The 25,543-nt window shown below is 38.7% G+C and overlaps 1 protein-coding gene across 1 annotated transcript in view; it reads right to left on the bottom strand.

Moving 5' to 3' along the window:
- The window catches only part of ARMC3 (armadillo repeat containing 3), an 88,684-nt gene that overhangs the window by 32,484 nt on the left and 30,657 nt on the right, over positions 1-25,543 (bottom strand). Inside the window, exons 10-12 of the mRNA XM_055545368.1 lie at positions 24,832-25,015; positions 16,749-16,901; positions 16,406-16,511 (exon numbers count right to left, since the gene is read on the bottom strand). Of these exons, the coding sequence (XP_055401343.1) occupies positions 16,406-16,511; positions 16,749-16,901; positions 24,832-25,015 (443 nt within the window). The remainder of the gene's footprint in view (positions 1-16,405; positions 16,512-16,748; positions 16,902-24,831; positions 25,016-25,543) is intronic.

Raw genomic sequence — 25,543 nt, 5'->3', positions numbered from 1 at the left:
CGGGGTCTTTTCCAATGAGTCAATTCTTTGTATCAGGTGGCCAAAGTATTGGAGCTTCAGCTTCAGCATCAGTTCTTCCAATGCTTAAACCTCAAAATATTTTGTTTCCTTTCACTTGTTTTTCATGCACTTAATGTAATCCATTGCTTAAACCAAATACTTTGTGATTCTTAATCATTATAAACACACCTTGGTTAAAATGTACTTAGTGGTTTTAGATGTGCACTTTTTAACACATCTTGGAGTGTAAAGAAAGAGCACACAATGGCATCCAGGAGAGAAGCCAGAAGTATTTTAGGTAAATGCATTTCAGTAAATTCTCAAAGGTTTTGTCTTTGTGTGTATCAGGGAGTTTACAGAAAATTTAAGTAAGCACATAGGATCATACTCCATCATTTTAGTTTCTCTAGTTTATGTTTAAAAAACAAAACAAAACAAAAAAACCTCCTGGGTCATGGAGACACAGGGATTTTCATCAGGCATGCCTCTGCTCTCAGTCTTTCTGCTTGGATTTTGCTTCTCTCTTTCTCCTGTACAAAAGCATGTCTGGCCCTGGTTCATTTATACTCTACCTCCTGCTCTTTCTTTGCTCTTTATGGAGGCAGTAAAGGGAAGTACATTTTTATGTACTAGCTGTTTAAAAAGCTCAAAGATTCTAGACACAGTGGAATATAGCTTTTTACTAAATTGAACATAACTGCCAGCACCAAATCATACATGCACAGCTGGGAGAGCAATGTAACATAATGTATATATATTTGCCCATAATTTGCTATGTGCAGCTCTAAGTGCAAAATGCATAAATGAGATTAAATTTTGATATGGAAAATCAAGCTATTAGTCTTACTTAAAAAAAATAATTTCAGTTATAGAAACGGAGTGCAGAATTTGTACTTAAAAAAAAAAGAATTGCATTAATTTTGTGTCTTTTAAACCCAAGACACTATGTCTTATTTCCCCTGTGTCTAACATATACACAAGCCAAATCCTATCCTGTTCTAAAACACATTTGTAGTTTCCTAGGTGGAACAGCATTATTCAAATGGACAGGATATAAGTCAAACTGCTTTGTTACAAAATACAGAATTACCGGGTCATATGTCATTGCAACAATCTGAACCTATTTTCTGATATTTACTATCATTAGTCTCCATCTGGTTGGACTTGAATCAAATAAGAGTTTAAAATGTAAATTGAAAGTTTAACCAAACTAAAAACCAAATATGGAGATGTATAAAAACATGTTTATATATGTAAATAGAAGTGAAGTTTGACAGGTCATGTCTGTCAATTTATTATCAAGTCCTGACTATTTCCCTCCTCTGTATTTCTCAAATCCCTCCCTTTCCTCCATCTCCATCTCTCCCTCTGAATCCAATCCAATATCCTTTCTTATGGGTTGATGTAAGTTCTCTCCTAACACACTTTCCCCCTCATCCACTCCAAACTTTTCTCCATCTTACAATTAAGTGATTAAAAAAAAAAAATATATATATATACACACACACACATATATTTATACATATATTATGTATATATACTGGAGAAGGCAATGGCACCCCACTCCAGTACTCTTGCCTGGAAAATCCCATGGACGGAGGAGCCTGGTAAGCTGCAGTCCATGGGGTTGCAAAGAGTCGGACACAACTGTGCAACTTCACTTTCACTCTTCACTTTCATGCAGTGGAGAAGGAAATGGCAACCCACTCCAGTGTTCTTGCCTGGAGAATCCCAGGGACGGGGGAGCCTGGTGGGCTGCCGTCTATGGGGTCACAAAAGAGTCAGACACAACTGACTGAGCCTGCAGCCAAGTGTATTTATGTCAAACCTCATCTCCCAGTGCATCCCACCCTGCCTACCCCACCTCGTGTCCACACATCTATTCTCTATGTCCGCATCTCTATTCCGGCCCTGGATCTAGGTTCATTTGTGCCATTTTCCTAAATTCTGCATACATGTGTTAATATATAGGTGTTTGTTTTTCTCTTTCTTAGCCATAAAAGGGAATGAAATTGAGTCATTTGAAGAGATTTGGGTGGACCTGGAGTCTGTCAAAACAGAGTGAAGTAAAGTTACTTTTTAAATAATATAATCATATTTCTCCTCTACTTAAAGCTTCCACCATTCCCCGTTGCTCAGGATAAAGCCCCAGATTTCTCATGTGTCCTCTGAGGTTAAGCATGAGTTGACCCTGTCTCCTTCCCCACCCCCACGCTCCCTGCCACCTCTCCCTGTTGCTGCATCCCAGCCAGGCCTTCCTGGCAACCTTGCCAGGCTCCATGTCACCTCAGGGTATCCTCACACCTGGTCCCCCCCTGCCTGGACATTTTTTCCCCCAATAATTCCCATTCATCTTTCAAAGTTCAACACTAACATCTCCTCCTCAAGGAAGCATTTCTTGACCCCCAAACTAGGTTAGGTCTTCTTTTTCACATGAGCTTAGAGCATGCGTTTGCTAAACATAAACGTTTCTTTTTGTTTTAAAAAATGAGATTTTGGTACAAACGTTCACAGTCAGAGAATAGTAACCATCTCAAAATATTATTTCATGGAGCATGTTATGGAAAGGAATTCACCACAAAGTGTTTTTGTATTAAGTCCCCAAGCCCCACAGTGAAAAAGCACTTACAGCAGGGGGGCTAAGAATACTAAGGAAAAATTCAGTTGCACAAATAGCATCTATTTTATGCCTCCCTGTATTTACTATGCTGTTTCATGTCTGTGTGCCTTTGCACTCGTGCTCGCTTTGCCCCAAACGCCCTGCCCTATTTCTCCCACACCTCTGCCTGAGGACCACTAGCTCACCCTGCAAAACCAGCTCACTTGCCCCTTCCTGGGTGAAGTTATCCACATTACTGCCCCTCCTTATTCATCACCCTTCCTCCGTGTCTGCCTGGTACCTACTTCTCAGGCAGGCTGCCAGTCTTTTTATATCCCCAGTGCTGAGAAGATCAATATATTTTAAATGACTTGAATCACCTCAAGGGGAGTGATGAGAACCTCTTGCAGGTGTTGAGGAACAGAGAGGGAAAAGTACTCAGCTCAGTTTTAAGTTCGCAAGAAGGGAGAGGACTCAATAGTATGGGGATCTCCGCTTGTATCACTTAAACAGCTGCTCTTGAAAGCAGGTTATTTCCTCCTCACCCCTGGGCTTCTCTGATTATACAGTGAAGTCATTTTTATAGGAAGTGTAATAGACGGATCTTGCACTTGACACAGTCTCTTTGGGATCTGCTCCTTTCAGGTATCAAGGGATGTGGATATTCGTCTTTGCCGACTCTGTGGACTGTTTATTTGGGCTCTGTCATTGGAGGACGTAATTTGGTACCTCTTGGATGTTGATTCTTGCTGCTGTTGGGAGGCTCACATTTAACCCATCTGCAAAGGCTGGTTACATGAATCAAGGGTGACCTTGGGCAGCACGGAAAATCTGCTTAACAGAGCCCACATACCGGGGAATATGTGGAACCCGATGGAACAGATGGTAATATTGGCAATCAGAACCTTGTTTGTTAACAGTGATTACAACCATGCCCACCAGCACGGCTTTTCATATGTCTCCGTGAGGTTTGTCACACCAAAGAAAGACATATTGGTGGCAGACACGCTGCGAGTGGGGCGGGGAGGTGCATGTGCAGCAATGACTGGGGGCTGGCGAGTTTAATTGCGGGTTCCCGCGAGTCTATACAGGTGCGAGGGGGGTGGGGCGCGGGCAGCTAAGATAAACAGATCTCCTGGTTATCACAGCCAGATTTGGAATGCTGTGAACAGGATTCCTGACTCTCATTCCAGCCAGCTTTTCAAAGGTAATGACCCGAGAAGTCGAGGGTGTTCGTTAAATTGATCGATTTCTGAGTCCCAAACAGCCGTCATCCCGAGGCAGCCCCACAGCTGCAGAAGACAAAGAAATGTGCCCCCCAACTCTGGCTGAACCCCAGAATTGACAAAAGTAGCCAAGAGATTGCCTCTTTTCAAAGAAATATTTAAAGACGTTTATCCTGTAGTAAGGGACAGAATCATGATTAAACTGCAGGCAAAAATCTTAAAGAATGTAAAGTAACATTATTATTAAAGTGAAACCCAGCCATAAAAACCAACGGAGGAAGCTTTGCATCCTATAGCAAAATAAGAAAAAAAAATGCAAAAAAAATTTTTTAAGTATGTGAAATCAAATTGTTTCCATCATACCGAGGTGCCCTAGCAAGTATGATTTGGGGGCTTCCAGAATATGCTTTTAACTACAGTGGCTGCAACATCACTTTTCAAGAGAAAACTGCTAGTCGCAACAAGTCGAGTACACCCTAACCCAGCCCCTCCACAGAGAACACACAGGGTTGTTCTTTTGTTTGTTTGTTTGTTTTTGTTTTTTACCAATTACGAGGCAGTCAGTCAAGGTGCAGGGAAATCAAATGTAATTTTCTTACAAGTGACATGGAATCTTTATTGACCTATCTGTTCAATCAGGATACCTCACTTCCATACATGCCACCTTCTGTCTTAAAAAGCTGGAATGCCTGCCAATAATAAAGTAGATGCCATCAGCAAAGAACAACTGTCTTCATTTAACATGGCTGACTTGTCTCCTGATAAAATAGGAATAATGGTCAAGGTGTTAGAACATTCATAATAAGTGGCTTCTGCAGCTCCCAAATGTTTCTGTTTAGCCTGGAAGTCAGTCTGTTTACATATCTGGATGTGACAGGGGCCACAATCCCAAAGTAATTAGAGATACCACGTTTTTTATTTTCTTAAATAATAAGGATGCTGAAATCTCTAGTGACTGCATGTAAAAAAAAACCACCAGCCATTGCCGGGACTACCCTCAGCTCAGCAGCTCTAATGTTGCTTCTTCGGAGAGACCCTCTTTGATGAGCTGTGTCATCCCTGTGACTCCTTTCACAACCCTGGTGTCATGCATGCCCCTCTCTATGATATCATGCTGTTTTATTTAACCCATACTGTTATTGCCTCTGAAATTACCTTAAAAGTACTCATGTGTTGTCTGTCTTCCCGTCCAACCTGTAAGCTTCATGAAAACAGTTTCATGGAGCCATTGTCATGTTCCCTACTGAACCCCTACAGCCTAGAGCAGTGGCTGGCACACAAAGAACACCCAAGTAACAGTGAAATAATTTACACAAGAAACCAAAATTCACAGATAATAACTTCCTTAGCCTTTGGGATAAAATGATAAAAGTGGTAAAGAGTGATCCCATCTATTCCTAGTGGAAATTTGTGTTCCAGGCTCCCTGGATCAAGGGTAATCACTTGGACATGCAAAACAGAATCCAGATTCCATTTTTATTTTGTTTTTGTTTTATAGTTAAGAAAGATAAAATTTAGTGAGAGAATTGCTCAGGGAGCAAGTCAATCAACAGACACAAAACCATGGTGATCTGACTTTTAGTTCACTACCTTTTTTTTTTTGCAATTATTAATATCTTGAGCTTTAAAAAATATTGTATTTTCTAGGGGGAAAAAAAAGCCAGCATCTATTTGGTTTACTTCATCATTCCTTAGGAAATGAGAAATAAGGGAGACCATTTTGATGCACGGCATTTTGGGAAATTCTTACTAACCTTTGAATACATTTTTTTTTTCTTCTTTCTTATTCTCTTATAAAGAGAAAACAAGGGTGAGGAGGAAGTGAAGTGATAATGGGTAAAGGAACCTGGGAGAAAGGTGGAAGGAGGGAGGAAGGAGAGGAGGGGATGGAAACTCACTTCTCCAAAGGGGATGGAAACTCACTTCTCCAAAAGTGCCTTCAGTCTGGTGGAATCCAAAGAGACCAAGAAGGCAGAGGGAAACATTTTGGTGGGAAGATTTGGAGAAGCTCAAACTCAGGGAGATAGTGAGCGGGAGGCAAAGAAAGAAAAATCATGAGCTTTCTTTGGATGTAGGTAGCCGACTGGCTCGATGTATAGTATCCATCCCACCTCTGTGACCTTAAACAAGGACTGTGCTTCTGTTTCCTCATCTGCAGAATGGACATGATGATAAGACTTGCTACATCATAGGGAACGCTTCGAAGATTTAGTGATAGATTCCATTTCAAGTACTTAGCTCAGTGCCTGACCACACATTCCAACTATCATCATCATTTCATCATTGCTATCAACATCATCTTCACCACGTCACCATCATCATCACATCATTACCCACGCCTACTGAGTGAGCCACAACGGCAGAGTTTCCTATAATCCTGTCTCCATTTCTGGGATCATGGGAAAATAGCATCCTATTTCCAAATTTGCATCTATGTATGAACTTCTCATTTTCAGACAACTTTTCAGCTAGACAGTCAAATCTCCAACCTCTGCAGGGCTGGAGCTGAAGCAATTTCCTCAAGCATCACCCCCAAGTCTTTGTTTAGGCAACAAATGAGCAATGAAGGCTGTTTTCAGAGGGATGGAAAATCATGGGAAAAAATTAATATAAAAAGTCAAGGATGAGTAAAAGTGGAATTTATGTAGGTATTAAGCATGGCTTCAAATTGAGAGAGAAAAGGATCACACAATATAAAGTTATCCAAACTGTTTGATAATTTCCTCTTAAAATCAGTTACATTGGAAATTAAGCCTGAAAGAGGTACCAGCAAATTTAAAATAAGGTTATGCAAATGTCAGTCTTTGCTCTCCAGGTAATAAAAGCAGGATAGATAATTTTCTAATTGAACATTTCATGGGATTCAACTGGTAGCTAATAAAATTCAAACTGTTTGTGAAGGTTGACTAGGCGTCAACTGACACAAAAGGGGGATATGGAATCTACTTGTTTCATTGCAAAATCCAGCTTTTCATTCTATATAGTCCTTAAAATCAGAGGTGTTGATCAATATACAGTTAGCAGAGACGAAATCTAGGTGCTAAGGTGGGTAGAAATACAAAGTATCCACTCAGTAAACTTGGATGGAAATAAGGAAAGAATACTACTTAAGTTTACCATGAAGGTGCCTCCCATATATTTTATCTGTTAATTTCAGAAGGCTTTTAAGATAGTGAAGAACACTTTAAGTTTTTTGAGGTATCATCCTGAATACAAAAATTTGATACATCCTTACTACAAAATTTAACTTTCTAAAAGGAACTAACTCAAGTTGTCTTGGAGGATTCTCATCTTATGAGCCTTTTAATTCAAAGGAGGTAGCATCTGCCAATAAAGTGATATAAGTAAGAATTTTAAAACCAAATAATTTCTATTATTTAAAGTCAAGAGCAAAAAATTCAGCTCTAGAGTAAGTACCATAACAACAAGATTAATTTATGTTGGTTAAGCGTATTATATTTATCCTATATGGTTATGTAGCACAGGTGATATTCAGCCACCAGGACAATGAATGTGTCAAAATATTTTGAAATGACTTCACCTTAAAAGGAGACAAAGACAAGCATCTATTAACACACAGTTCGCAGTAGAATATTATCTCTTTAAAAGCACCACAATGGAACGCTTTCCAGAGCACAATCTTTGAATAATGTTTTAAAATATTATTTTAAACACACTGAAGAATATTTCGGATTAAGTTGGTGAACATTTTCACTAAAATACAGAGCAAATCTTCCATTACCATTTCTGCCCCTCCCCCAACATCTGCCTAAACTGCCACTAGGGGTCAGTATGAAGACACAGTTCCTCCACCGTTGGAGGAAAATGGACTGAGGAAAACCTTTTCCCATGAAAAGCCCTAACAAAGACCATAACTGCACAGCTTTAGCATTACCAAGTCCAGCCCGTACATCAGGTCTGGAACATGAGTTTGCATTTTTTCCTGAGACCTGCATTTTAATGTTGTAAATCACAGTGGATTATTTCTATGGTCAATATTTCTTTGATTACAAAAAAAAAAAGTGTTGTAAATGACAAGATTACTTATTCCTAAGTGAATCTGTGTGGATTGGTCAAGAATATGATCTAGAACAGATGTTAAAGTTTATTTTGAAAGGGTGTTGGTATGCATCTCTAGCCATCTGGGAGATATATATATATCTTCCTGGAGGGGAATGGCAATGTGGAAGTGAATCTTGTGATGTTTTGCCAACTCTAAGAGAGGTGTTTTGTCCCCTCCTTTGAAATGACCATCATCATTCATTGCAATACAGCCTCAAGTGCACAAGAAAATACAGTACATCCCCTACATAGGAACCTCCAAGTTGTGAACTTTCAAAGATGCACACGTATCCAGAGAAAGGAGGAAGAAGACCTAATTGAAGAGCTGAAGAGATTCACAAGGCAGGAAATGGCAAGGGAGTTTTCTTTATTTGGGGAGATACTGTTAGCTTTTGAGACACAGGACCCAAATGTTGAACGGTACGCAAAGCTTGCAGCAGCCATTAGGAATGCAATCCAGTGCATCAATGACAAGAGAAAGAGCTACTACCCAGACATCGCTGGATCCTTTTTTCAAGAGGGTAGATAGAATTGAATCCAGCAAGGAACCAAAACCCGGGCCATCAACGTCAGGCATGAATGAAACTGTAGCTTGCCCTCCATCTCCTATTGTTGATGACCATTCAGCTCTACCGTCTCCCACCTCCCCTTCCTCCTCCAATCAGTAACTCTTCTTGCCTGTTCACCTGATGCCAGTCCCTGTGTGCCAGCCGTTGTAATGTACTCCTGTACTTTTCAAGGTGCTGTACTATGAGATCAAAATTGTTTTACTTATTGTTTGTTTTTTTTATGTACTATTTGTGTGAAAAGTATTATAAACCTATTACCATATTGTACTATATAGCCAATTGTGTTAGTTGGGTACCTAGGCTAACTTTGTTGGATTTATCAGCAAAATGAACTTATAAACAAATTGGACTTACAAATAAGCTCTCAGAATGGAACTCGTTTGTATGTAGGAGACTTACTAAAGAGTAGCACTAGTCATACTTAAATCTGCAGAATAAAAGAAAGTAAAATAAATATTTGTAGAAATAAATACAAAAGTACACTACCTTCCACTAACCCTATTTAATTGGAGGGGGGGGTGGATTTTTAAAAAAGCTTTGAAAAGTGGTTTTCAAACACTAGAGAGATTTAACATTCTAAGAAATTATTTAAGGTCAGGCCTTTCCCTGAGAATACTGAATGGATAGAGTTGGGTCATGGTGAATAAATGAAGTGCTATGTTTTCTTAATGTTTTATATGTGGCACATCTTTAAAAGATTTTCTGTACACATTACATGACTTTCTTAGGCGTCTTCATGAGTGCTTGGTCACTTTAGTCATGTCCTACTCTTTGTGACCCTATGGGCTGTAGCCCACCAGGCTCCTCTGTCCATGGTATTTGCCTTGCCCTCCTCCAGGGGATCTTTCCAACCCAGGGATCAAACCCAAGTCCCTTCTCCTTCACTGGCAGGTAGGTTCTTTACGACTAGCATGACCTGAGAGGCCTGTCTTAGGCCTAGTACCCTGATAAATAATTCTACTAGATATTAAAATGATTCAGTCACTGCTTTATTTCTGTGTTAGTGAAGAGAAATATGAATACTGGTAATACAGAATGACAGGCCATCCATACAGAATGAGGACATTGAAAAGTTCCCAAAGCACTCAACATGTACATCTGTGTAATTTGGGGGCATTCTATCTCTTCCTGGAGCCTCTTCGGGGTGTTCTCCCCAGTCATCCCCTCATTTCCTTTGTTGTGGTCCTGACCACAGGTCACATGATAGCAGGATGGTCCCTAGAGAAGAGTTGTCTCTGATAGTGTGGAAGGCAGCAGTGGCCCAGCAGTCAGTCAATATATATATATATATATATATATATATATATATATATATATATACACATTTTTTAAAGTAACCACTATATATGCTGCCTTGGGTCACTGCTGTTGTGGGAAGGGCTATTAAAAACAAAAAATAGGGCTTCCTTGGTGGTCCAGTGATGAAGAATTCATCTTGCAATGCAGGGAACACCAGTTCCGTCCTTCATCTGGGAAGACCCACATGCTGGGGGACAACGAGGCAGGGCACCACAACTGCTGAGCCCGTGCTCTGGAGCCCGTGTTCCACGACCAGAGAGCCCGCCGCAGTGAGGAGCCTACGCACTGCAACTAGCGAGGAGCCCCACTCCTCGCAACTAGAGAACCACTCGTAGCAATGAAGACCCAGGGCAGCCATAAATAAATTAATTTAAAAGTTAAAAAAAATTTTAAGACGTTACAAATAAGGAAATGGAGATAACAAGTTCTCCAAGATTTAAGGAAATCACCCAGTTCTTTATGGAGATACTATGAACTAAATATGAAGAATCAAGAGTGAGTTAGTATGATCTATATATATATACAAGAGACTTGATTGAGCATTTTCTATAGCAAAGCCATAGTTTCAGCTGACCTCTTTATAAACATTAAAGTAATTGTAGTTATCACTTTCTATAATTTAATCTTATTCATGTTTTATTTCTTTTGAAAAATATCTAACTGGCAATTGCATTATTTTCTCATCTTTTCATTGTTTACCAGTATCCAAAGTTTACTTACTGTTGGCATTGGGAAATGAAAAAGTGCTGAACACTTTTCATTCTTGGAATAACTGAAAAACTCTAATTCTGATCAGATCCAACAGATGGCAGTGATGCTATAAATTAATAGTTTAAACTATTCTAATGTAGAGAATCTGCCCCTCAGGAAATGTCAACCAAGAACAAATGCTCTCGGTAGTTACCTAAATAATATAAAACTTTGATATGACTGATTGGATTTAAGAAGTACAATGTAAATATGTAGTTTAGCTGAAATAGTACTTCTTTCAAAAATAAACAACTTTCTCCTTTCTAAAAAGTATTATAAATTGAGAATTGTCAAAAAGATTAACAATGAACCAAAAAAAGATAATGGTGTCCAAATTAACTAACTGGATTACATTTTTAATGCTTTTAAAAAGAATTATTTATTTATTTGGCTGCTCTGGGTCTTAGCTGTGGCATGTGGGACCTAGTTCCCCAACCAGGGATTGAACCTGGGTCTACTGTATTGGGAGTTCAGAATCTTAGCCACTGGACCATCAGGAAAGTCCCCTGGATTACATGTTTATATAAAATTAATTGTTGTTTCTCTGTTTCCATTTTCACCTATTTCTTTCTATGGTGGTTGTTTTAACCTCACTTGTTATTCACTTAAAAATGATTTTACTTTTTCCCCTCCTATCACTTTAAATAAATGACTCTGGCTCTTCTTGTCCTCTTTTCCTGTACCCTCAAATAGTTATTTTTATTCTTATTCATTGCCTTTTGTCCACTTTGAGTGGCCTTTATTCTGCAGATAATACAGAATGAAAAGTAGCTAGAAGACTTAGAACTAAGTTGCTCTCCACTTTGTGAATGAAATTATGTGAAAACAGACAACGCAGTACAGATGATCACTTTCTATTTTAAGTTAATGGCATTGGCTGACAAGAGACAGATCTTCCTTCACTGTCATTTTCCTTTCGATTGTGTTGTTGGTGTGCGCCCACTCCCCTCCAGAATGCTATTATGGGATGGGGACGACTCTAGATGCTTGTTGTGTGTCAGTGAGTTAAACAGACAAAGGTGCTGGGAGCTGGTCAGAGAACAGAAGGAATGAGCTGTGTGTTGCTAAGAAAATGCTAAGCGCTCTAAGAAGAGGGCAGCGGGAAAGGAGGATGGAGAAGGTATGTGGGTGATGCACTTTGACCACAGTGGTCACCATCGGCCTTCTTGGGGTGGCATTTGGGCAGACTTGAGGGGGTGGGGAACTGCGTGGTGGGCATTCATGGAGTAGAAGAACATTCCATACAGAAAGGATGGTCATGCAAAAGGCCTAAAGCAAAACACTCCTGGGAGGTGAACGAACTTCCAGAATAACTTTATTGTCTATTTTACTCTTCATCATTTTACTCCCTGACACTGGCTTGTTTGTTTATAAGTAAAAGGGTTTGTGTTTGTTGAATTATTTTTTAAATTACACCTTCACTTATCCATAACTCAAAAATACCTGGAGACGTCACATATCCAGAACACACATGAGAACTATCAGAAAAGAAAAGAAAAGAAAGAAATGGCCTGTGAGGACCAAAACACCACTTAGAGACGTGGCCTCAGGTCCTCCATTATTGCTTTTATATAAAATTTGATAAAGCTAGGTTACCTGGTATGCAAGCTTTACACTGACTGAAAAGAAGGGATTTGAAGAGAACGTTGGCAGGGTTGGCCCTACCCATCAACTCTAGAGACAGCAACATTAACACTGCCAGCCTGCGTAAGGATCAATAAAATGTATCAGCCCAAAGGCGCTCTACCTGGAGGCTATCCTCAGCAACTGGACAAGCACCCACCTTCCCTAAGGGGCCTGAGTACAGTACCATGGAGTGTATGATAGCCACTTACTCAAAATGATAGCCGCAGTGCATCCCCTCTCCCTTCCCAAGTTTAATGACTGTACCATCAGAAATTTGGAAGGGGAGGATTTTAGAAGATTTTATTCAAATTCATTACATATTTTTAAAAACATTTATTGATTATAGAAGTAAATTTTCAAGTGTCCAGAAGACTTTATCTAGGAAGCCACATTCACAGACAATAACAACTAGGCGAGATCTTTTGATATAAATTAAAGTCATACTTATAATTAAAGTTGAAATCTTCCACAAAGAAGTATGGGTGGTCTGGTGGTTTGTCACTGCTACCAAATTTCTCATCATCATATTTTTATTTGTCTCTGTTTTTGGTTCTTAGGACTTTGACATTCATTCATTGTCATATTATTTTATTACATTTCAATGTGTTTTCTTTTGGAAGAAAGCAAGATGTGTGCAAATCTGAATTCAGGTAGTTTAGGTTATAAAGTTTTATGCATATTATAAAATTATGTTTTTAGATTATAAAAATACTTTGACTTAAAGCATTTGTCAATTTTGCAAAAAAAAAAAAAATTCATCACAAAGTATGCTCCTCCTTCCTCCAGTTGGTTTTCTTTTTTTACTTTAGAAAATTTTGATTTACCCTCAACGTACATAAAGGAAATTATACCAGCATCATATGTTGTCATAAGAAGCCAGTGATCATCTAATTCATGAGGTGAGTCTCTAACTCCAGAAAGTGCCCTGAGTTTAAGAATTAGAAATCCATTTTGGGCACCTTGAGATATGAGTGTAGGGGAAGGGATTACATTTTAACAACAAAACTGGAATTCTTAGCCTTTCACTGCATTTAAAAAAAAAAAAATCAGGCTACCAAATATCAAGTATCCCAACAGCTACTAAAAGTACCTAGAAGACATCAGTTCTGGGTTTTTGTTTTCTTCTCTTACTATTAATACTTAGATGTGGTGGAAAAGCGGCTTTCTAACTATTTCAATTCCAGTTACCCAGCAGCAGAGCCAAGGATTCAGCCTTCAATCCTACAGTACACTGCTAAGAAAGGGGATGAAATGGACTGTTTCCAAAAAGTGATACTGGAAACACCCATGCCGAGTTTGATATAATTTTTAAAGGTGATTTGAGTAGGTGCTACAAATAACCAATCATCTTTGCGGTGTCTTCTGTTGTAGTTAGCTTAGGGGACCCTAGGAGACTGACTAGAAGGATTGACAATGGGGCTTGCTTGTTTTCATTCCTTTTGATTGACAACAGAATCTTTTTCAAGCCCAGTTCTCAGCACTTGGCACAAACAGGTCAAATCTGACTCTGTATCTTTCTCAAAACCATTAATTTTCAGTATTTTTTAGCTCAAAAAGTCCGAAGTAAAAGCTACATAGACCTCAAAAATACCATAAAACCACTTTCATTCAGGTCCCATTTCCCTTAGCAGACATAAGTTGGAAAAAGAAATCAGAATGTACAGTACATGATAGGTTAAAGAAATAACAGCAATTAAAATTGATAAGAAAAATTAAGTTACAAAAAGTAAAGTTGACTATCACAGAAGAAAATCAGGCACCATCTAGTCCTAACTGACCTTACTGTGGACAAAATGGAACTATATCGGCAGATAACAAAAATTTGATAAATGGAAAATTGAGAGAAAATCTAAAGGCAGCTTCTTTGAGTATTACTTATCATCCTGATTGTCTAGGATGTCATATAAAACTGTGAAACAAGGTAAGCCAGGCAATCTCACATCAAATCAAGACAGCTATACACTCTAGAGGCCTTTTAGAGTATTTTAGATAATATATAAATCTAAATGCACTGGAGATTGAAGCGTTTTGGTGTCACTGATAAGATTTTTGCGCTGGCGGGACTATACTGGAAAAACCACTGAGTGTGCTGTTTTCAAATTGCTACTTACTATGACCTAATATTCTAGACATGTGTGTGCTTTCATGCATGTGATGATGCATGCTGAATTTAGGAAATGATTGTGTCAAAGATTGTAGCTCTTAAAGGAACACAGTTTTGTTTTGGTGCTTATGCATTTTGGCTACATTTTTCTTGGGCATTGTTACATTTTTAGTCTTTCCATCAAGGTCTTATAAAAATTTGTGTGTGAGTAGAGAAAAAGAAAGAAAGGGTAAGAGATAGATGAAACATATGATGGGGTGGAGGAGGATTTATTTCGAATAAAGAAGGGATAATTTTAGCAGCAATGCCAGAAAACCATAATATGTTAATGTTAAAAACTGACGCAATGACATGGTTAATTTTTTGGGTCAACTTGATTGGGTTAAGTGGTGCCCAGATAGCTGGTGAAACATTGTTTCTGAGTGTGTCTGTGAGAGTGTTTCTGGAAGAGGTCAGCATTTGAATGAATCAGTAGACTGAATAAAGATTCCTCTTTTCAATGTGGGTGGGCATCATCCAATTGGTTGAGGAACTATACAGAACAAAGAGCGGGGGCTTACCAGGTGGCTCAGTAGTAAAGAATCTGCCTGCCTATGTAGGAGACTCAGGAGACGCAGGTTTGGTATCTGAGATGGGAAGAGCCCCTGGAGGAGGAAACGGCAACCCACTCCATATTTTTGCCTGGGAAATCCCTGGACAGAGGAGCCTGGCAGGCTACAGTCCATGGAGTTATAAAGAGTTGAGTCATGACTGAGTACACACGCACAGAACAGAGGAGGAGGAAGGGTGAATTTCTTGAGATGGGGCAACCATCATCTGCTTTCCTTGGACATCAGTGCTCCTGGTTCTCATACCGGGACTGACCATCACTACCACCTTTCCTGGTTCTCCAGGTCACAGATGGCAGATCCTGAGACTTCTCAGTCGTCATAAGCTCATGAGCCAATTCCTATAATAAATCTCATTACACACACACACACACCTCCCATTGGTTCTGTTTCTCTAGAGAACCCTAATTCTCATACCATGTTTAAGGAGGGTAAATAATTGTTTTTTACTCTTATTTATTTAGATTTTTCATTGAGGTTATATTGGTTTGCAACATTATACAAGTTTCATATGTACATTATATTTCTACTTCTGTATACACTATGGTGTGCTCACCACTAAAAACTTAGTTTCCATCCATCACTGTACAGTTGATCCCCTTTACCTGTTTTGCATTCCCCCTGCCCCTTCCCCTCTGGTAACTACTGCTCTTTGTTTTTTTTTTAGTATCTTCAAGTTTGTTTCTGTTTGATTGGGCTGTTCATTAATTTTGCTGGCTAGTTTTTTATATTCCCATAAGAGTGAAATCAGATCATATTTGTCTTTCTCCATCTAACTTATTTAACTCAGCATGGTATCTTCAAGGCCCATCCATCTTATTGCAAATGGCATTAATCACTTTATGAAAATTGCCTTCTAGAAATTCTTACTGTTTTATAAGCAACCTTATCATCTGTAGAGGAAATAGCAAGGCTTTGAAGTCCAATAGATCAAGCTTTAATTTCCAGCTCCTCTATTTGAATGAATATGTGTACCCAGGAAAATTAGGGAAACCTGCAGAGCCTCTGTTTCCTCAATTAGTAGATGGATTATCTTGACAATTAAAATTTTAAATGAATATAAATTGCATGCCACAGTGTTTGGAATACAGAGGACATTCCTTTTCAGCCTTTTTCCATAGGTATTTACTGATGATACTCTGTTTTCAATGGACTTTTAAAGTGTTTCTCGATTTTATCTATTGTTTGTCCTTTTAAAAACTGATTCTTTAAATTTTTTTTCTTGATTTACCAATATTTGTAGAATGTTGTCTTTAGTATTTCTCAGCATTAGCCAATTTTCTTTGTTCTGGAACCTTCCACAAGGCTTAGCCTCTTACCTGCATCAAATGTCCCACCCATTTTCCCAACAAACCCAGAAACTCTTAAGATTTCGTGATGTTTTTGGAAAACAGGCCTATCTGCCTACTCTTATTTTCATAAGGGTTCCTAAGGAATAACCCAACATAGAAGCATCTGAAAGGATATGTAAACTGCCTTGAAAAGCAGGAGATTACAGTGAGCTTATCTTGGTCTATTAAATATCCTGCAAGTCAGTGTTGAATGAGTCTTTTTGTACTCACTTCGCATTAGCAGGATTGCAGGTGGTCAGATTTGCCAAGGCAAGGGCAGCAGCTTCCCTCACTTCTTCGCTGTCACTTTTTAGCAACTGAATTAACTGAGGGATTCCTACAGAAAAAGAAAAGTAAAATGTGACTTTACAGATATCCATGTGAACTAGAATATGGCATTCTAAACATGTTCAATGGAGTAGGAAATGGCAACCCACCCCAGTATTCTTGCCTGGGAAATCCCATGGACAGAGAGGAGCCTGGTGGGCTACAGTCCATGGGGTTGCAAAAGAGTTGGACACAAGAGACTAAATAACAAAAACATCTTCAAAGTGGCTTTTTCCAGTGTGCTTACCTTGATTATTGAAAAATTCTTTGCTGCCCGAATTCTCACACATTGCTGATATAGCTTGGGAAGCGGCAATTTTAGTTCCATCGTTTTCAGAACCCAAAAGGCTTACAAGGCATTTTTCGACTTCTAGTTCGTGAAAAAGTTTTCTATTTTCAGCTTTCATAAACCAAAAGGGGTAAAAAAAAAAAAAATCAGAATTTTGCTACAAAAATTGTGCAAATATAAAGACTTTCCCATCCAAAAATGATGGGAATTCAAACTATTTGTTAGCTTTAATCATAGTCTAAGCTAAACAAAATATATACCTATTTAACCTTTAGAACATAGTGAATATGCAAAATGAATTATGGGTATTGCGCTTTTTTAACCTCTTATATGATATCAATACTATGGCAAAGAAAATTCTATAATAAGAAAGAGGCAAGTTTCAGACTTAGTAAGAACTTACTTTCCCCTGTCATGTGCTGTATTCACACACGCTGTCTTCTCACTGAGCACAAAACCTGTTTATTTTAAATTCAAAGCCCAATATTTGAAGAACGCCTAAGATGTACAAACCTGTGAGCTAGATGCTCAAGAGAAGAGCAGAGAAAGTAAAAAGTGTGATTCCAAGTCTTAAGGAATTTATAATTATCTATTTTCTTGTTAAAATACATGTTGACATAGCAAAAATGAAAATAATTGCTAAGTTGCCATAAACATAGCACAGTTCTGAAAACAAATAAAGTACCTATCATGATATTCACCGCACTATAAAACACTAAACTGAAAACCAAGGTATTCTTAATGTTCTTTTTGTTCCTGATGGTTTTCTCTCAATTTAGTTTGATTTTCTAATAAGTGACAGCCTCATTACTATACAAAAGCAAATACTATGTTGAATTAAATTCAAGGCAGTATTTAGGGTATAGAGTATTAAACAATTTTTTGCTTTGCATTCTATATTTAATCCTAAATAAATTACTATTTATTAAAAGCATATACTAGGCAATATTTACATTAAATCAAACTCATTTTTAATGCTATAATAGAAAAAAACAAGTTGGAAAAGAAACAATTTACAAATAATTTCTTGCTAATTACAGTTTCTTAGAAAATTCTGTCATAAGTTTGATTCTCATTAATAGACTGCCAGGAGAAATGTCAACAATTTCATATATCAGATGATACCATTCTAAAGGCAGAAAGTGAAGAGGAACTAAAGAGCCTCTTGATAAGGGTGAAAGATGACAGTTGAAAAAGCTGGCTTAAAATTTAACATTCAAAAAACTAAGATCATGCCATCCAGTCCCATCACTTCATGGCAAATAGTAGGGGAGAAAGTGGAAGCGGTGATAGATTTTATTTTCTTGGACTCCAAAACCACTGCAGATGGTGACTGTGGCTATGACAAACCTGGACAGCATATTAAAAAGCAGAGGCGTCACTTGGCTGATAAAGGTCCGTATAGTCAAAGCTATAGTTTTTTCAGGAGTCATTGTGAGCGTTGGACAATTAAGAAGGCTGAGCACCAAAGAATTGATGCTTTTGAACTTTGGTGCTGGAGGACACTCTTGAGAGTCCCTTGGACTGCAAGTCAATCCTAAAGGAATCAATCAAGTCAAACCAGTCAATCCTAAAGGAAATCAACCCTAAATATTCATGGGAAGGACTGATGATAAAGCTGAAGCTCCAGTACTTTGGCCACCTTATGTGAAGAGCCAACTCACTGGAAAAGAATCTGATGCTGAGAAAGATGGAAGGGGGCAGCAGAGGATGAGATGGTTAGATAGCATCACCAACTCAATGGACATGAATTTCTACAAACTCCGGGAGATAGGGAGGATAGGCAGCCTGGTGTGCTGTTGTCCATGTTGTCCAAGTCTTTAATAAAGTCAGTGTAAATGATTAAAATAGAAGGATGTGTGATATATGCTCTTAGAATGTAAATGTACAAAAAAAGAATCAGTTCAGTCACTCAATCATGTCCGACTCTGCGACCCTGTGGACTGTAACACACCAGGCCTCTCTGTCCATCTCCAACTCCTGGAGTTTACCCAAACTCATGTCCATTGAGTCGGTGATGCCATCCAACCATCTCATCCTCTGTGGTCCCCTTCTCCTCCTGCCTTCAATCTTGCCCAGCATCGGGGTATTTTCAAATGAGTCAATTCTTCACATAAGGTGGCCAAAGTATTGGAGTTTCAGCTTCAGCATCAGTCCTTCCAATGAATATTCAGGATTGATTTCCTTTAGGATGGACTGGTTGGATCTCCTTGCAATCCAAGAGACTCTCAAGAGTCTTCTCCCACACCACAGTTCAAAAGCATCCAATTCTTCGGTGCTCAGCTTTCTTTATAGTCCAACTCTCACATCCATACATGACTAATGGAAAAACCATAACCTGGACTAGATGGACCTTTGTTGACAAAGTAATGTTTCTGCTTTTTAATACGCTGTCCAGGTTGGTCATAACTTTTCTTCTAAGGAGCAAGCGCCTTTTAATTTCATGGCTGCGATCACCATCTGCAGTGATTTTGGAGCCCCCCAAAATAAAGTCTGTTATTGCTTCCACTGTTTCCCCATCTATTTCCCATGAAGTGATGGGACCAGATGCCATGATCTTAGTTTTCTGAATGTTGAGCTTTAAGCCAACTTTTTCACTCTCCTCTTTCACTTTCATCAAGAGGGTCTTTAGTTCTTCTTCACTTTCTGCCATAAGGGTGGTGTCATCTGCATATCTGAGGTTATTGATCTTTCTCCTGGCAAGCTTGATTCCAGCTTGTGCTTCTTCCAGTCCTGCGTTTCTCATGATGTACTCTACATAGAAGTTAAATAAGCAGGGTGACAATATACAGACAATATACCAAAAAAAGAGAATATTTTGGTAGAAAAAAAAGTTGATATTAACTTAGATTACATCGACATGTGGAATTCATTCATTACTTGTGCATATTTTAATTAACTTTTTTTCCCAGAGATATCTTCAGAAATTATAACAACTAGGTTTCTACTTTTAGGTTAATACATGATTTGTCTTCTTTCAACAATGGCTTTTTAAAATCACCCTTTTTCCCAGTGTCATGGTCAGATGTCACTATCTTTGCAAATCCTCTTTTGGCCTTTGTTCGTCCGATACACAGATATATGCCGAGCAATCTGGGCATCGCTGGCACAAGGGAAGTCACTAACACTTCTGTTCATTTGTCTTAAACCAATCATGAGCCATGTCCTGTAATCCTATCATTTTAATCCCTTGCTCCTTTTATTTAAAATTGGAATTCAGTCAGGCCATAACCGTTTCATTAAAAAGCTGTGATTAATACTTAAAGCTCAAGTATGTGGCCCCTAAAATGTTTTAAAATATATGTAGTCCTTATTAGTTTTCCCTGAATAACGAAGATCTCAAACTTTTCCAGAATCTTTAACTTAAAATGTCAGATGTATAATTAAGACTTCCATTATGGCACTAAATCAACTATGCTAAACAGAACACTCTGAGTGGATTCCATCAGGAAAACTGACCAAAAGAATTAATTTGAAAAGACTAACTTTGGAGTATGTGGTTGTTGCAATAAAAAAAAAAAAGTGTATATGCAATTATAGGAACAATTTTTTAAAAATAATTTAAATACTGTGGGCAATTAGTTTCTCAACCCTGCTGGGAGTGTTCTCAAAATCCAGCTGTGTTCACCAAACCTCAAAAGTGCTAACTGCAGTGTGGCTATAATAGATTTAAAAGATGAATTAACATATTAACCAACTACCTTCTTTGAATTGCTACACTGAGAAGTATTTACATTTTAATTACACTGATAATAAAGATGGCAAGGTAATTATATTACTAATAGAACAATGTCCTTTAAAAATAACGATTGTTCAGTATCACTAAAATAAAAAGCATGAGGTTTTGTATCTGAAGATAAATCTGTGTGTAATGATGCTTTTCTTACCCATTCTCAGAAGTTGCTAGTGGGCCACCTGTGCTCTTGCTGAGATGTTAATGCCAGTTCATAAACCTCATGGCAACATGGTAATTAACGCCTTCCTCCTCCTGGTGCCAGGTCAAAGGCACACTGATTTAGGGGTGCATGTTAAAACTTTACTGAAAGAATGTGTATATGTGTTTTTGTTTGAACTGTGTTTTTGACACCCAGTGATGATTCTAATCCTAACCCTAGTCTATAAAAAATTTTTTGATGATGATAGGAAGTAAAAAGAGAACATTATAAATGAGCACTGATTATTACATTGCTCTTAAAAACAGTATAAGGAGCAAAATTTGTAAAAACCTACTTATGCATGGAGTTAAGAAAATATAAATTGGACTCCATCAAAATTTAAAACTTCTATGCATCAAAAGATACAATTAATAGAGGTAAAAGGCAACCTACAGAACGGAAGAAAATATTTGCAAGTCATATTTCTGATAAGGAGTTAATATCTAGAGTATATAAAAAACTCCTACAATTCAATAACAAAAAAATTTAAACACATTTAAAAATGGGCAAAGGATTTGAATCGACACTTCAAGATGTTTTAAGTGGCTGTTAAGCATATGAAAAAGATGCTGAAAATCATTAATTATCAAGGAAATGCAAATCAAGACAGCTACTACTTCACACCTGTTAATATTAGTATATATATTTTTAAAGACAGAAAATACCAAGTATTGGCGAGAATGTGAAGAAATTGGAAACTTCATGCCCCATTGATAAGACTGTAAAATGGTGTAGCTGTTATGGAAAACAGTATGGCAGTTCCACAAAATAGTAAGCATAGAATCACCATATGATCCAGCAATTGCACTTCAGGGTATATACCCCAAAGAACTGAAAGTGGGAACTCAGAGAGATACTTGTGCATCTACGTTCATAGCAGCATTATTCATGGCACCCAAAAGGTGGAACCAATCCGGTGTCCATTTGTGGATGAATGGATCAACAAATGTGCTATAAGCATACAATGGCATATTTTTCAGAGTTAAAAAGGGAAGGACATCCTGACACATGCTGCAACATGCATGAACCTTTGTTAGAGGAAACTGACTGAAAGCACCCACCCTGCAGGCACCACAGTAACCGTTTCCGTGAGTTATTTTACAACAGGAGGTTCTCATAAGGAACATGGAACTAAGAAGCCACCACCAATTGGAAGAATTCAGGAAATGTCAAAAGGAGACACCACATGTCCCCAGAATCCTTCTTACTGGCATCCATCTTGACTGAGCAATGTGTAAGCCACCAGGAAGGATCCCGAGTCAGAATGATTGGCCAGAGACAACCCAGAAACTAATCCCATCACCATAAAACCCGAGCTACGTGTCAGAGCAGTTCTCTTGGGGTCCCTTACCCTGTTGCTCTCCATTGGGGTGCCCCTTCCCAACAAAGCATCTTGCTTTGCATGTTTCCTTGGATACTCCATTTCCAGGTATTAGATAAGAGCCCCTTCTTGGGCGCTGGAAGGGTTTCCCCCTTCTGCAGCACCTTAAGGACATTATGCTGAGTGAAATAAGCCGATCACAAAAGGACAAATATTGTATGATTCCACTTGTATAAAGTACTTACAGTCAAACTCACAGAGACAGAAAGAATGGTGGATTTCAGGGACGACAGGGAGGGAGAAGTGAGCAGCAGTTATTGATTCATGGGTACAGAGGGTCAGTCTTGTGAGATGAAGAGCCCCTGTGGTTGGATGGTGGTGATGGTAGCACAACAATGCGAAGGAATTTAATATCAAGGGACTGTACTCTTAAAACTAGAGGTAAAGAACCCGCCTACCCATGCAGGAGACAGAAGAGATGCAGGTTTGATCCCTGGGTCGGGAAGATCCCCTGGAGGCGGGCATGGCAACCCACTCCAGTATTCTTGCCTGGAGAACCCCATGGACAGAGGAGCCTGGCAGGATACAGTCCATAGATTCACAAAGAGTCAGACACGATTGAAGCGGCTTACCATGCATGTACACTTAAAAATGGTGAAGATGGAGAAATTTATACTACGTGTATTTCACAGTTTTTCAAAAAGGAACCACTTTCCTCTCCTTTTCTTCAAACCTGCTCTTCTTTTCCAGTTCCCCATTTCTGTGAGTGGCACCATTCCATGTCCGGCTGTCCAAGCCAGAAACCTGGCCTTGTCCTTGGCACCACTTTCCTTTCCCCCACCCCACACAGTCATTCAACAAACCCATATGGATCCTCCCAGGGTGCTGCGGGATCTCATGGCAAATGCCTCCAAGTCTATCTCGATCCCCAAGGCTCTGTTTCAGGATCCCTTCTCTCACCTAGGTCACCACAGCGGTGCCCTTTCCCAATCTCTCCATGAATGGTCGCACACACACTTCTTCACTTTGTAGCAAGAGTGCTCGTTCTTTAACAAGTGAAAAACTGCAGTGTTCCCTCCCTTCTCTAAGTCATTTGAGTGGCACTTCATTGCTATGAAAATAAAGTCCGAAGCCCTTAAACTTGGTTCGTGATGTCTATTAGCATTTGATGCCTCACTACAACTCCAGCCTTAACTCTGAGTTTCCTGCTGCATTCTATTCACTGGCCATTCTGAAAACTTCCAGTTCTGAAACTTACCACATTCGGTCCCTCCCTGACCTTTACACACTGTTCCTTCTCCTCAGAGCACTGCTGCGCCTCCCCAACCCCACGAGGACCTTCTTTGCCCAGCCAATTCCCATCATCCACTCTACATCCTACCTAGCCTGTAAATCACCTCTTCCAAGAAGGCCTGTCTGATCCGAGTCTGTGTTAGGTGACCCTCCTAGGGGATCTTCTTTGCCTACCATCAAGCACATTTAACACAGCATTACGATTGTCTGCTTACTTGCCTGCGTTGGATTTGTTGACACAAACTGGAGGCTTAATGAATCATTAATAAACAAATTCATCAACAGCTCCAGAGAGGCCGTAGCTCACTCACAGACACATCCCTAGGCCACTGCAGTGCCAGGAGTGTTTATTAGTAGTAGAACTCAAACATAAGAGCTCTCCATCCGGTTCTCTTGTCACAACTGTATCACATGAAGGGTAATAAACCCACCAGACTCACTATCACCAGAGAGACTGCAACCCAGAGACCTTATATAAAAATTTTAGATTTGACATTGCCCGTGTCTTTCCACTGCCCTCTCGTCTGGTCTCAAGTAACTAAGGAGGCCTGGGATAGACAGAGAACAGAACTGACCAGGTATGACAAGGCCCTAGTTCCTTTTGGGAGAATTCTGAACTAAGCAATTTTGCCAGCATTAATTTTATGGTTTGTCTTTAGAGTAAGCCTTTATGATATAACTTATGAGGTCACTCTCTCTATTGACTTTGTACTGAGCAGTGAACTTCAGCATACTGCATTAAAACTGGGATTTGAAGAAATCCAGTATGGGTGGAAAAGGAAATGTTCCTCATAATACACACATGGACATATATACAGATGTGAGTATATATGTTTAGAATATAAATCACTTAAACCAGTCAAAGCTGTCATCATTTATAAGAGGAGTGATGTGGAAGGGGAAAATAAAATCACATCCTTTATTAAATAAAATATGCCAAATATACATAAATTGAAACTATAATTTCATCTTCAGTGCTCATGATGTAATTAATCTCTCATATTTTACAGGTTTATGTCAACATAGCTTGCCAGTGAAATGAAAAGTGTATTTTGTATATAGTATGAGCATATTATTTTTCATAGCTATATTACATGGCACAGCCAGACTCCAGCTGCAACTCAAAATTACTGTATAGATATCATTCTAAATGTGGATTTATTGAAATGACATTTTCAGGATCACAAACAGTGCATGCATTCTGTAAAATTTCAAATCAGGAGAAATCAAGGCTTAAAACTTAATTTAGGAAAGAACTGTTTTTTTAAAAAGGTGTAATTAAATCACATTGAGTTTGTTATATCCTTGGTGAAGCAATCTCTGTTTTCACTTATGGGCATTGTGATGAATTTCAGCCTTCAATACTAAGTATAGCGCTATCCTCAAATGACCATTTAAAAGCAGACAAATACTCTAGCATTTTTTAGTACTAATCGGAATCAAGAATACAGGAGGAAATAGGTATGCTTAGCTTATGTAAAATGAGACATACGGTCATAAGCGGCTTTAGCAATTGCTCTTGCTGCGTTCTTCTGAATTTCAGGAATTGTAGAGTTTTCTGCAAATGACAGGAGCTTCTTAAGACCCCCTGTTTGCTGAATCAGCACCATAGTGTCCATATCTTCAATGCAGTTGGCCACCACGGAAAGAGCTTCTATGTGAAGGTCATTCAATTCCTAATGATAAAGCAAACACAACTTTATAAAACTGTAGTAAAAGCAAGTCACACTTGCCAAATTTTACTACAAGAGGGAACTCCGATCACTCAGAATATAATATAATTAATTTTGTTGTGACAGAGGCCCAAGGAAACATATTAACATAACATCACCCTCCCTAACCATTTGTCCCATCTCTTCTCATTTCCCCTAGTTTAAAATATTTTATAGATAAAAAATAATTGCTGGAAACTCCCAGTAGTGGTATCCCAGTGAAGTTGCTCAAACAGCCTTTCATCGACAACAGCTTTTATTTTTTTAGGTTTTTTTTTTTTTTAATTGGAGGATAATTGCTTTACAGTGCTGTGTTCGCTTCTGCTGTACCATGACAAGAATCAGCTATATGCATACATACATCCTGGACAGCAACTTTAAAATCTAAAAAAAAAAGTGGTTTTTGAAAAAGCAAACAGAAGCTGAGGGGAAGTATATTCCTTAAAACCTCCAGTTGGTAGAAGGAGTTATTGTGAGTGTGCAACTTTCTTG

This window comes from Bubalus kerabau, chromosome 13, assembly GCF_029407905.1.
Source record: "Bubalus kerabau isolate K-KA32 ecotype Philippines breed swamp buffalo chromosome 13, PCC_UOA_SB_1v2, whole genome shotgun sequence".
In the NCBI taxonomy this organism is placed as follows: domain Eukaryota; kingdom Metazoa; phylum Chordata; class Mammalia; order Artiodactyla; family Bovidae; genus Bubalus; species Bubalus kerabau.
The sequence above is the reverse complement of the archived record's forward strand: the minus strand, read 5'-3'. Positions and strand labels throughout refer to the sequence as shown.